Source organism: Oncorhynchus mykiss, chromosome 11 (assembly GCF_057628025.1).
Source record: "Oncorhynchus mykiss isolate SJ-2025 chromosome 11, ASM5762802v1, whole genome shotgun sequence".
NCBI classification, from domain to species: Eukaryota; Metazoa; Chordata; class Actinopteri; order Salmoniformes; family Salmonidae; genus Oncorhynchus; species Oncorhynchus mykiss.
Genome location: NC_143032.1, coordinates 82,131,347 through 82,147,377, shown reverse-complemented (window position 1 = coordinate 82,147,377; position 16,031 = coordinate 82,131,347). Strand labels below are relative to the sequence as shown.

The 16,031-nt window shown below is 29.7% G+C and overlaps 1 protein-coding gene across 7 annotated transcripts in view; it reads right to left on the bottom strand.

Annotated features, from left to right (window-relative positions):
* The window catches only part of LOC110535134 (sodium-dependent phosphate transporter 2), a 130,014-nt gene that overhangs the window by 38,099 nt on the left and 75,884 nt on the right, over positions 1-16,031 (bottom strand). For all 7 annotated transcript variants that reach the window (XM_036936487.2, XM_036936491.2, XM_036936492.2 and 4 more), the window contains exons 4-5: positions 2,358-2,443; positions 2,146-2,242 (exon numbers count right to left, since the gene is read on the bottom strand). In XM_036936487.2, coding sequence (XP_036792382.2) covers positions 2,146-2,242; positions 2,358-2,443 — 183 coding nt within the window. The remainder of the gene's footprint in view (positions 1-2,145; positions 2,243-2,357; positions 2,444-16,031) is intronic.

Sequence of the window (16,031 nt, the reverse complement as noted above, 5' to 3'; positions counted from 1 at the left end):
GACCACCAGTCTAGTGTTAGGACCAGGGTTAAGTCTCAGTTCTTACATGGACCACCAGTCTAGTGTTAGGACCAGGGTTAAGTCTCAGTTCTTACATGGACCACCAGTCTAAAGGGTTAGGCCCAGGGTTAAGTCTCAGTTCTGACATGGACCACCAGTCTAGTGTTAGGGCCAGGGTTAGGTTAAGTCTCAGTTCTTACATGGACCACCAGTCTAAAGGGTTAGGACCAGGGTTAAGTCTCAGTTCTGACATGGACCACCAGTCTAGTGTTAGGGCCAGGGTTAGGTTAAGTCTCAGTTCCTACATGGACCACCAGTCTAGTGTTAGGGCCAGGGTTAGGTTAAGTCTCAGTTCTTACATGGACCACCAGTCTAGTGTTAGGGCCAGGGTTAGGTTAAGTCTCAGTTCTTACATGGACCACCAGTCTAGTGTTAGGGCCAGGGTTAGGTTAAGTCTCAGTTCTGACATGGACCACCAGTCTAAAGGGTTAGGACCAGGGTTAAGTCTCAGTTCTGACATGGACCACCAGTCTAGTGTTAGGACCAGGGTTAGGTTAAGTCTCAGTTCCTACATGGAGAGCCAGTCTAGTGTTAGGACCAGGGTTAGGTTAAGTCTCAGTTCTGACATGGACCACCAGTCTAAAGGGTTAGGGCCAGGGTTAGGTTAAGTCTCAGTTCCTACATGGACCACCAGTCTAGTGTTAGGACCAGGGTTAAGTCTCAGTTCTGACATGGACCACCAGTCTAAAGGGTTAGGACCAGGGTTAAGTCTCAGTTCTGACATGGACCACCAGTCTAGTGTTAGGACCAGGGTTAGGTTAAGTCTCAGTTCCTACATGGACCACCAGTCTAGTGTTAGGACCAGGGTTAAGTCTCAGTTCTGACATGGACCACCAGTCTAGGGTTAGGACCAGGGTTAAGTCTCAGTTCTGACATGGACCACCAGTCTAGTGTTAGGACCAGGGTTAGGTTAAGTCTCAGTTCTTACATGGACCACCAGTCTAGTGTTAGGGCCAGGGTTAAGTCTCAGTTCTGACATGGACCACCAGTCTAAAGGGTTAGGACCAGGGTTAAGTCTCAGTTCTGACATGGACCACCAGTCTAGTGTTAGGGCCAGGGTTAGGTTAAGTCTCAGTTCCTACATGGACCACCAGTCTAGTGTTAGGGCCAGGGTTAGGTTAAGTCTCAGTTCTTACATGGACCACCAGTCTAAAGGGTTAGGGCCAGGGTTAAGTCTCAGTTCTGACATGGACCACCAGTCTAAAGGGTTAGGGCCAGGGTTAGGTTAAGTCTCAGTTCTGACATGGACCACCAGTCTAAAGGGTTAGGACCAGGGTTAAGTCTCAGTTCTGACATGGACCACCAGTCTAGTGTTAGGACCAGGGTTAGGTTAAGTCTCAGTTCCTACATGGACCACCAGTCTAGTGTTAGGACCAGGGTTAAGTCTCAGTTCTGACATGGACCACCAGTCTAGGGTTAGGACCAGGGTTAAGTCTCAGTTCTGACATGGACCACCAGTCTAGTGTTAGGACCAGGGTTAGGTTAAGTCTCAGTTCTTACATGGACCACCAGTCTAGTGTTAGGGCCAGGGTTAAGTCTCAGTTCTGACATGGACCACCAGTCTAAAGGGTTAGAACCAGGGTTAAGTCTCAGTTCTGACATGGACCACCAGTCTAGTGTTAGGGCCAGGGTTAGGTTAAGTCTCAGTTCCTACATGGACCACCAGTCTAGTGTTAGGGCCAGGGTTAGGTTAAGTCTCAGTTCTTACATGGACCACCAGTCTAAAGGGTTAGGGCCAGGGTTAAGTCTCAGTTCTGACATGGACCACCAGTCTAAAGGGTTAGGGCCAGGGTTAGGTTAAGTCTCAGTTCTGACATGGACCACCTGTCTAGTGTTAGGGCCAGGGTTAGGTTAAGTCTCAGTTCCTACATGGACCACCAGTCTAGTGTTAGGGCCAGGGTTAGGTTAAGTCTCAGTTCTTACATGGACCACCAGTCTAGTGTTAGGGCCAGGGTTAGGTTAAGTCTCAGTTCTGACATGGACCACCGGTCTAGTGTTAGGACCAGGGTTAGGTTAAGTCTCAGTTCCTACATGGAGAGCCAGTCTAGTGTTAGGTCCAGGGTTAGGTTAAGTCTCAGTTCTTACATGGGGCGCCAGTGTAGAGGATGGAGAAGGCGTTGATGCCTATCGTTGAGGCGTAAAACACTGGCAGGGCACGGAGACCGTTGGGGACAGGGTCATCCTGAAAACACACACACACACACACACACACACACACACAAACACAGGTCAGCACAGACACGCACACACACACAGAGAACTGCAAATAGTGTATAATGTGACTACTGGTAACTCACCTTACTGAGGATGAAGTGTCTGATGAGGAAGAAGAGGAACCCCGACATCAGTCCCGACAGCAAGGGAGAGATGAACCAGGACGCCACTTGGTGGAAGGAAGAGAGGGGCAGGCTGGGTAACGTAGTCATAGGTCATGTTTTAGAGAATTGATTCGGATCACAAACTGAAAGATGTACAAATCACCTTGTATCCCGAATAACTACTGATTTGGGATTAGTCCACAGACCCGAGAAGGCTGGGCAATGAAGTCATAAGACAGTCAACCCCTTATCCCAAAGCACGCTGGGTAATGTGGACAAACAGTCAACCGAACATAGGTTCCATATTAGACTCGGTCATTGGGCTGGGCGATACAGCCAACATACAGTATATCACAACAAAAAATAAATACATTTGGGGACAATATTTTTATGTTTTTGAATAATCAAGGTTTTAAATTGCTTTATGAGTTATGCATTACACGGCCACACACTTATTGTAATGGGTCATTCTCAAATCGGATTGATTTAACAGCATAAAACCACAACTTCAACCACACGTTGATCTCGTTGTAGAACATTTCCACACTTCCACGTAGGGCAAATGAGATGTCATTTTTAACCAAATATTGCAATTGCCATTTGACTAGCGATTTAGATTAAACTGGAATATCACATTGACATAAGTATTCAGACCCTTTAACTCAGTAATCTGCTGAAGCACCTTTGGCAGCGATTACAATCTCAAAGCTATTTTCATGTCTCTCCGGTTCAAGTTTGAGCTCTGGCTGGGCCACTCAAGGACATTCAGAGACTCGTCCCAAAGACACTTCTGCCGTGTGCTTAAAAAATATATATATATATTTTACCTTTATTTAACTAGGCAAGTCAGTCTTATTTTCAATGACAGCCTACCGGGAAACAGTGGGTTAACTGCCTTGTTTAGGGGCAGAACGACAGATTTGTACCTTGTCAGCTCAGGGATTTGAAATTGCAACCTTTTGGTTACAAGTCCAACGCTCTAACCACTAGGCTACCTGCTGCCCCGTGTTGGCTGTGTGCTTAGGGTCATTGTCCTGTTTGTCGGTGAACCTTCGCCCCAGTCTGATGTCCTGAGCACTCTGGAGCAGGTTTTCATCAAGGATCTCTCTGTACTTTTCTCCGTTCATCTTTCACTCGATCCTAACTAGTCTCCCAGTCAATCTTGGTTTCATCAGATAAGATAATCTTGTTAGTCATGGTCTGAGAGTCTTTAGGATCATACTGTAGGGTATATATAGTATCATATGGTAGGGTATATATAGTAGTATACAGTAGGGTATATATAGTATTATACTGTAGGGTATATATAGTATCATACGGTAGGGTGTATATAGTATCATACTGTAGGGTATATATAGTATCATACCGTAGGGTATATATAGTATCATACCGTAGGGTATATATAGTATCATACGGTAGGATATAGTATTATACTGTAGGGTATATATAGTATTATACTGTAGGGTATATATAGTATCATACGGTAGGATATAGTATTATACTGTAGGGTATATATAGTATTATACTGTAGGGTATATATAGTATCATACGGTAGGATATAGTATTATACTGTAGGGTATATATATTATTATACTGTAGGGTATATAAAGTATCATATGGCAGGGTATATATAGTATTATACTGTAGGGTATATATAGTATTATACTGTAGGGTATATATATAGTATTATACTGTAGGGTATATATAGTATTATACTGTAGGGTATATATAGTATCATATGGTAGGGTATATATAGTATTATACTGTAGGGTATATATAGTATTATACTGTAGGGTATATATAGTATTATACTGTAGGGTATATATAGTATCATACCGTAGGGTATATATATTATTATACTGTAGGGTATATATATTATTATACTGTAGGGTATATATATTATTATACTGTAGGGTATATATAGTATTATACGGTAGGGTATATATAGTATCATACCGTAGGGTATATATATTATTATACTGTAGGGTATATATATTATTATACTGTAGGGTATATATATTATTATACTGTAGGGTATATATAGTATTATACGGTAGGATATAGTATTATACTGTAGGGTATATATAGTATTATACTGTAGGGTATATATAGTATTATACGGTAGGATATAGTATTATACTGTAGGGTATATATAGTATTATACTGTAGGGTATATATAGTATTATACTGTAGGGTATATATATTATTATACTGTAGGGTATATATTATTATACTGTAGGGTATATATAGTATCATACTGTAGGGTATATATATTATTATACTGTAGGGTATATATAGTATTATACTGTAGGGTATATATATTATTATACTGTAGGGTATATATATTATTATACTGTAGGGTATATATAGTATTATACTGTAGGGTATATATAGTATCATATGGTAGGGTATATATAGTATTATACTGTAGGGTATATATATTATTATACTGTAGGGTATATATAGTATTATACTGTAGGGTATATATAGTATTATACTGTAGGGTATATATAGTATTATACTGTAGGGTATATATATTATTATACTGTAGGGTATATATAGTATTATACTGTAGGGTATATATAGTATTATACTGTAGGGTATATATAGTATTATACTGTAGGGTATATATAGTATCATACTGTAGGGTATATATAGTATTATACTGTAGGGTATATATATTATTATACTGTAGGGTATATATAGTATTATACTGTAGGGTATATATATTATTATACTGTAGGGTATATATATTATTATACTGTAGGGTATATATAGTATCATACTGTAGGGTATATATAGTATCATACCGTAGGGTATATATAGTATTATACTGTAGGGTATATATAGTATCATACTGTAGGGTATATATAGTATTATACTGTAGGGTATATATAGTATCATACTGTAGGGTATATATAGTATTATACTGTAGGGTATATATAGTATCATACTGTAGGGTATATATAGTATTATACTGTAGGGTATATATATTATTATACTGTAGGGTATATATAGTATTATACTGTAGGGTATATATATTATTATACTGTAGGGTATATATAGTATTATACTGTAGGGTATATATAGTATCATACTGTAGGGTATATATATTATTATACTGTAGGGTATATATATTATTATACTGTAGGGTATATATATTATTATACTGTAGGGTATATATAGTATTATACTGTAGGGTATATATATTAGTATACTGTAGGGTATATATAGTATTATACTGTAGGGTATATATAGTATCATACTGTAGGGTATATATAGTATTATACTGTAGGGTATATATAGTATTATACTGTAGGGTATATATAGTATTATACTGTAGGGTATATATAGTATTATACTGTAGGGTATATATAGTATTATACTGTAGGGTATATATATTATTATACTGTAGGGTATATATATTATTATACTGTAGGGTATATATAGTATTATACTGTAGGGTATATATATTATTATACTGTAGGGTATATATAGTATTATACTGTAGGGTATATATAGTATTATACTGTAGGGTATATATATTATTATACTGTAGGGTATATATATTATTATACTGTAGGGTATATATATTATTATACTGTAGGGTATATATAGTATCATACTGTAGGGTATATATAGTATCATACTGTAGGGTATATATATTATTATACTGTAGGGTATATATATTATTATACTGTAGGGTATATATATTATTATACTGTAGGGTATATATAGTATCATACTGTAGGGTATATATATTATTATACTGTAGGGTATATATAGTATCATACTGTAGGGTATATATATTATTATACTGTAGGGTATATATATTATTATACTGTAGGGTATATATATTATTATACTGTAGGGTATATATAGTATTATACTGTAGGGTATATATATTATTATACTGTAGGGTATATATATTATTATACTGTAGGGTATATATAGTATCATACTGTAGGGTATATATAGTATCATACCGTAGGGTATATATATTATTATACTGTAGGGTATATATAGTATTATACTGTAGGGTATATATAGTATCATACCGTAGGGTATATATATTATTATACTGTAGGGTATATATATTATTATACTGTAGGGTATATATATTATTATACTGTAGGGTATATATAGTATCATACTGTAGGGTATATATAGTATCATACCGTAGGGTATATATATTATTATACTGTAGGGTATATATATTATTATACTGTAGGGTATATATATTATTATACTGTAGGGTATATATAGTATTATACTGTAGGGTATATATATTATTATACTGTAGGGTATATATATTATTATACTGTAGGGTATATATATTATTATACTGTAGGGTATATATATTATTATACTGTAGGGTATATATAGTATTATACTGTAGGGTATATATATTATTATACTGTAGGGTATATATAGTATCATACTGTAGGGTATATATAGTATTATACTGTAGGGTATATATATTATTATACTGTAGGGTATATATAGTATCATACGGTAGGATATATATATAGTATTATACTGTAGGGTATATATAGTATTATACTGTAGGGTATATATTATTATACTGTAGGGTATATATAGTATTATACTGTAGGGTATATATATTATTATACTGTAGGGTATATATAGTATCATACCGTAGGGTATATATAGTATCATACCGTAGGGTATATATATAGTATTATACTGTAGGGTATATATATTATTATACTGTAGGGTATATATATTATTATACTGTAGGGTATATATATTATTATACTGTAGGGTATATATAGTATTATACTGTAGGGTATATATAGTATTATACTGTAGGGTATATATATTATTATACTGTAGGGTATATATATTATTATACTGTAGGGTATATATAGTATTATACTGTAGGGTATATATAGTATTATACTGTAGGGTATATATATTATTATACTGTAGGGTATATATATTATTATACTGTAGGGTATATATAGTATTATACTGTAGGGTATATATATTATTATACTGTAGGGTATATATAGTATTATACTGTAGGGTATATATATTATTATACTGTAGGGTATATATATTATTATACTGTAGGGTATATATATAGTATCATACGGTAGGATATAGTATTATACTGTAGGGTATATATATTATTATACTGTAGGGTATATATAGTATCATACGGTAGGGTATATATAGTATTATACGGTAGGATATAGTATTATACTGTAGGGTATATATATTATTATACTGTAGGGTATATATAGTATCATACGGTAGGGTATATATAGTATTATACGGTAGGATATAGTATTATACTGTAGGGTATATATATTATTATACTGTAGGGTATATATATTATTATACTGTAGGGTATATATAGTATCATACGGTAGGGTATATATAGTATTATACGGTAGGATATAGTATCATACTGTAGGGTATATATATTATTATACTGTAGGGTATATATATTATTATACTGTAGGGTATATATAGTATTATACTGTAGGGTATATATATTATTATACTGTAGGGTATATATATTATCATATGGTAGGGTATATATATTATTATACTGTAGGGTATATATAGTATTATACTGTAGGGTATATATAGTATCATACCGTAGGGTATATATATTATTATACTGTAGGGTATATATATTATTATACTGTAGGGTATATATAGTATCATACGGTAGGGTATATATAGTATTATACGGTAGGATATAGTATTATACTGTAGGGTATATATATTATTATACTGTAGGGTATATATATTATTATACTGTAGGGTATATATAGTATCATACGGTAGGGTATATATAGTATTATACGGTAGGATATAGTATCATACTGTAGGGTATATATATTATTATACTGTAGGGTATATATATTATTATACTGTAGGGTATATATAGTATTATACTGTAGGGTATATATATTATTATACTGTAGGGTATATATATTATCATATGGTAGGGTATATATATTATTATACTGTAGGGTATATATAGTATTATACTGTAGGGTATATATAGTATCATACCGTAGGGTATATATATTATTATACTGTAGGGTATATATAGTATTATACTGTAGGGTATATATAGTATCATACCGTAGGGTATATATATTATTATACTGTAGGGTATATATAGTATTATACTGTAGGGTATATATATTATCATATGGTAGGGTATATATATTATTATACTGTAGGGTATATATAGTATTATACTGTAGGGTATATATAGTATCATACCGTAGGGTATATATATTATTATACTGTAGGGTATATATATTATTATACTGTAGGGTATATATATTATTATACTGTAGGGTATATATATTATTATACTGTAGGGTATATATATTATTATACTGTAGGGTATATATATTATTATACTGTAGGGTATATATAGTATTATACTGTAGGGTATATATAGTATTATACTGTAGGGTATATATATTATTATACTGTAGGGTATATATATTATTATACTGTAGGGTATATATATTATTATACTGTAGGGTATATATAGTATTATACTGTAGGGTATATATAGTATTATACTGTAGGGTATATATATTATTATACTGTAGGGTATATATATTATTATACTGTAGGGTATATATAGTATCATATGGTAGGGTATATATAGTATTATACTGTAGGGTATATATAGTATCATATGGTAGGGTATATATAGTATCATACTGTAGGGTATATATAGTATCATACTGTAGGGTATATATAGTATCATATGGTAGGGTATATATATTATTATACTGTAGGGTATATATAGTATCATATGGTAGGGTATATATAGTATTATACTGTAGGGTATATATAGTATCATACTGTAGGGTATATATAGTATTATACTGTAGGGTATATATAGTATCATATGGTAGGGTATATATAGTATTATACTGTAGGGTATATATAGTATCATACTGTAGGGTATATATAGTATTATACTGTAGGGTATATATATTATTATACTGTAGGGTATATATATTATTATACTGTAGGGTATATATATTATTATACTGTAGGGTATATATATTATTATACTGTAGGGTATATATATTATTATACTGTAGGGTATATATAGTATTATACTGTAGGGTATATATAGTATCATACTGTAGGGTATATATAGTATCATATGGTAGGGTATATATATTATTATACTGTAGGGTATATATATTATTATACTGTAGGGTATATATAGTATTATACTGTAGGGTATATATAGTATCATACTGTAGGGTATATATAGTATCATACTGTAGGGTATATATAGTATTATACTGTAGGGTATATATATTATTATACTGTAGGGTATATATATTATTATACTGTAGGGTATATATATTATTATACTGTAGGGTATATATATTATTATACTGTAGGGTATATATATTATTATACTGTAGGGTATATATAGTATTATACTGTAGGGTATATATATTATTATACTGTAGGGTATATATATTATTATACTGTAGGGTATATATAGTATCATACTGTAGGGTATATATAGTATTATACTGTAGGGTATATATATTATTATACTGTAGGGTATATATATTATTATACTGTAGGGTATATATATTATTATACTGTAGGGTATATATATTATTATACTGTAGGGTATATATATTATTATACTGTAGGGTATATATAGTATTATACTGTAGGGTATATATATTATTATACTGTAGGGTATATATATTATTATACTGTAGGGTATATATATTATTATACTGTAGGGTATATATATTATTATACTGTAGGGTATATATATTATTATACTGTAGGGTATATATATTATTATACTGTAGGGTATATAGTATTATACTGTAGGGTATATATATTATTATACTGTAGGGTATATATATTATTATACTGTAGGGTATATAGTATTATACTGTAGGGTATATATAGTATCATACTGTAGGGTATATATATTATTATACTGTAGGGTATATATAGTATCATACCGTAGGGTATATATATTATTATACTGTAGGGTATATATATTATTATACTGTAGGGTATATATAGTATTATACTGTAGGGTATATATAGTATTATACTGTAGGGTATATATATTATTATACTGTAGGGTATATATAGTATTATACTGTAGGGTATATATATAGTATTATACGGTAGGGTATATATAGTATTATACTGTAGGGTATATATAGTATTATACTGTAGGGTATATATAGTATTATACTGTAGGGTATATATATAGTATTATACGGTAGGGTATATATAGTATCATACGGTAGGGTATATATAGTATTATACGGTAGGGTATATATAGTATTATACGGTAGGGTATATATAGTATTATACGGTAGGGTATATATAGTATTATACTGTAGGGTATATATAGTATTATACTGTAGGGTATATATAGTATTATACTGTAGGGTATATATATAGTATTATACGGTAGGGTATATATAGTATCATACGGTAGGGTATATATAGTATTATACGGTAGGGTATATATAGTATCATACGGTAGGGTATATATATTATCATACTGTAGGGTATATATAGTATCATACGGTAGGGTATATATATAGTATCATACGGTAGGATATAGTATTATACTGTAGGGTATATATAGTATTATACTGTAGGGTATATATATTATTATACTGTAGGGTATATATAGTATCATACTGTAGGGTATATATAGTATCATACTGTAGGGTATATATAGTATTATACTGTAGGGTATATATATTATTATACTGTAGGGTATATATAGTATTATACTGTAGGGTATATATAGTATCATACTGTAGGGTATATATAGTATCATACGGTAGGATATAGTATTATACTGTAGGGTATATATATTATTATACTGTAGGGTATATATAGTATCATACTGTAGGGTATATATATTATTATACTGTAGGGTATATATAGTATCATACTGTAGGGTATATATAGTATCATACCGTAGGGTATATATAGTATCATACGGTAGGGTATATATATTATTATACTGTAGGGTATATATAGTATCATACTGTAGGGTATATATAGTATCATACCGTAGGGTATATATAGTATCATACGGTAGGGTATATATAGTATTATACTGTAGGGTATATATAGTATCATACTGTAGGGTATATATAGTATTATACTGTAGGGTATATATAGTATTATACTGTAGGGTATATATAGTATCATACTGTAGGGTATATATATTATTATACTGTAGGGTATATATAGTATTATACTGTAGGGTATATATAGTATCATACTGTAGGGTATATATAGTATTATACTGTAGGGTATATATAGTATTATACTGTAGGGTATATATAGTATTATACTGTAGGGTATATATAGTATCATACCGTAGGGTATATATATTATTATACTGTAGGGTATATATATTATTATACTGTAGGGTATATATATTATTATACTGTAGGGTATATATAGTATTATACGGTAGGGTATATATAGTATCATACCGTAGGGTATATATATTATTATACTGTAGGGTATATATATTATTATACTGTAGGGTATATATATTATTATACTGTAGGGTATATATAGTATTATACGGTAGGATATAGTATTATACTGTAGGGTATATATAGTATTATACTGTAGGGTATATATAGTATTATACGGTAGGATATAGTATTATACTGTAGGGTATATATAGTATTATACTGTAGGGTATATATAGTATTATACTGTAGGGTATATATATTATTATACTGTAGGGTATATATTATTATACTGTAGGGTATATATAGTATCATACTGTAGGGTATATATATTATTATACTGTAGGGTATATATAGTATTATACTGTAGGGTATATATATTATTATACTGTAGGGTATATATATTATTATACTGTAGGGTATATATAGTATTATACTGTAGGGTATATATAGTATCATATGGTAGGGTATATATAGTATTATACTGTAGGGTATATATATTATTATACTGTAGGGTATATATAGTATTATACTGTAGGGTATATATAGTATTATACTGTAGGGTATATATAGTATTATACTGTAGGGTATATATATTATTATACTGTAGGGTATATATAGTATTATACTGTAGGGTATATATAGTATTATACTGTAGGGTATATATAGTATTATACTGTAGGGTATATATAGTATCATACTGTAGGGTATATATAGTATTATACTGTAGGGTATATATATTATTATACTGTAGGGTATATATAGTATTATACTGTAGGGTATATATATTATTATACTGTAGGGTATATATATTATTATACTGTAGGGTATATATAGTATCATACTGTAGGGTATATATAGTATCATACCGTAGGGTATATATAGTATTATACTGTAGGGTATATATAGTATCATACTGTAGGGTATATATAGTATTATACTGTAGGGTATATATAGTATCATACTGTAGGGTATATATAGTATTATACTGTAGGGTATATATAGTATCATACTGTAGGGTATATATAGTATTATACTGTAGGGTATATATATTATTATACTGTAGGGTATATATAGTATTATACTGTAGGGTATATATATTATTATACTGTAGGGTATATATAGTATTATACTGTAGGGTATATATAGTATCATACTGTAGGGTATATATATTATTATACTGTAGGGTATATATATTATTATACTGTAGGGTATATATATTATTATACTGTAGGGTATATATAGTATTATACTGTAGGGTATATATATTAGTATACTGTAGGGTATATATAGTATTATACTGTAGGGTATATATAGTATCATACTGTAGGGTATATATAGTATTATACTGTAGGGTATATATAGTATTATACTGTAGGGTATATATAGTATTATACTGTAGGGTATATATAGTATTATACTGTAGGGTATATATAGTATTATACTGTAGGGTATATATATTATTATACTGTAGGGTATATATATTATTATACTGTAGGGTATATATAGTATTATACTGTAGGGTATATATATTATTATACTGTAGGGTATATATAGTATTATACTGTAGGGTATATATAGTATTATACTGTAGGGTATATATATTATTATACTGTAGGGTATATATATTATTATACTGTAGGGTATATATATTATTATACTGTAGGGTATATATAGTATCATACTGTAGGGTATATATAGTATCATACTGTAGGGTATATATATTATTATACTGTAGGGTATATATATTATTATACTGTAGGGTATATATATTATTATACTGTAGGGTATATATAGTATCATACTGTAGGGTATATATATTATTATACTGTAGGGTATATATAGTATCATACTGTAGGGTATATATATTATTATACTGTAGGGTATATATATTATTATACTGTAGGGTATATATATTATTATACTGTAGGGTATATATAGTATTATACTGTAGGGTATATATATTATTATACTGTAGGGTATATATATTATTATACTGTAGGGTATATATAGTATCATACTGTAGGGTATATATAGTATCATACCGTAGGGTATATATATTATTATACTGTAGGGTATATATAGTATTATACTGTAGGGTATATATAGTATCATACCGTAGGGTATATATATTATTATACTGTAGGGTATATATATTATTATACTGTAGGGTATATATATTATTATACTGTAGGGTATATATAGTATCATACTGTAGGGTATATATAGTATCATACCGTAGGGTATATATATTATTATACTGTAGGGTATATATATTATTATACTGTAGGGTATATATATTATTATACTGTAGGGTATATATAGTATTATACTGTAGGGTATATATATTATTATACTGTAGGGTATATATATTATTATACTGTAGGGTATATATATTATTATACTGTAGGGTATATATATTATTATACTGTAGGGTATATATAGTATTATACTGTAGGGTATATATATTATTATACTGTAGGGTATATATAGTATCATACTGTAGGGTATATATAGTATTATACTGTAGGGTATATATATTATTATACTGTAGGGTATATATAGTATCATACGGTAGGATATATATATAGTATTATACTGTAGGGTATATATAGTATTATACTGTAGGGTATATATTATTATACTGTAGGGTATATATAGTATTATACTGTAGGGTATATATATTATTATACTGTAGGGTATATATAGTATCATACCGTAGGGTATATATAGTATCATACCGTAGGGTATATATATAGTATTATACTGTAGGGTATATATATTATTATACTGTAGGGTATATATATTATTATACTGTAGGGTATATATATTATTATACTGTAGGGTATATATAGTATTATACTGTAGGGTATATATAGTATTATACTGTAGGGTATATATATTATTATACTGTAGGGTATATATATTATTATACTGTAGGGTATATATAGTATTATACTGTAGGGTATATATATTATTATACTGTAGGGTATATATATTATTATACTGTAGGGTATATATAGTATTATACTGTAGGGTATATATATTAGTATACTGTAGGGTATATATAGTATTATACTGTAGGGTATATATAGTATCATACTGTAGGGTATATATAGTATTATACTGTAGGGTATATATAGTATTATACTGTAGGGTATATATAGTATTATACTGTAGGGTATATATAGTATTATACTGTAGGGTATATATAGTATTATACTGTAGGGTATATATATTATTATACTGTAGGGTATATATATTATTATACTGTAGGGTATATATAGTATTATACTGTAGGGTATATATATTATTATACTGTAGGGTATATATAGTATTATACTGTAGGGTATATATAGTATTATACTGTAGGGTATATATATTATTATACTGTAGGGTATATATATTATTATACTGTAGGGTATATATATTATTATACTGTAGGGTATATATAGTATCATACTGTAGGGTATATATAGTATCATACTGTAGGGTATATATATTATTATACTGTAGGGTATATATATTATTATACTGTAGGGTATATATATTATTATACTGTAGGGTATATATAGTATCATACTGTAGGGTATATATATTATTATACTGTAGGGTATATATAGTATCATACTGTAGGGTATATATATTATTATACTGTAGGGTATATATATTATTATACTGTAGGGTATATATATTATTATACTGTAGGGTATATATAGTATTATACTGTAGGGTATATATATTATTATACTGTAGGGTATATATATTATTATACTGTAGGGTATATATAGTATCATACTGTAGGGTATATATAGTATCATACCGTAGGGTATATATATTATTATACTGTAGGGTATATATAGTATTATACTGTAGGGTATATATAGTATCATACCGTAGGGTATATATATTATTATACTGTAGGGTATATATATTATTATACTGTAGGGTATATATATTATTATACTGTAGGGTATATATAGTATCATACTGTAGGGTATATATAGTATCATACCGTAGGGTATATATATTATTATACTGTAGGGTATATATATTATTATACTGTAGGGTATATATATTATTATACTGTAGGGTATATATAGTATTATACTGTAGGGTATATATATTATTATACTGT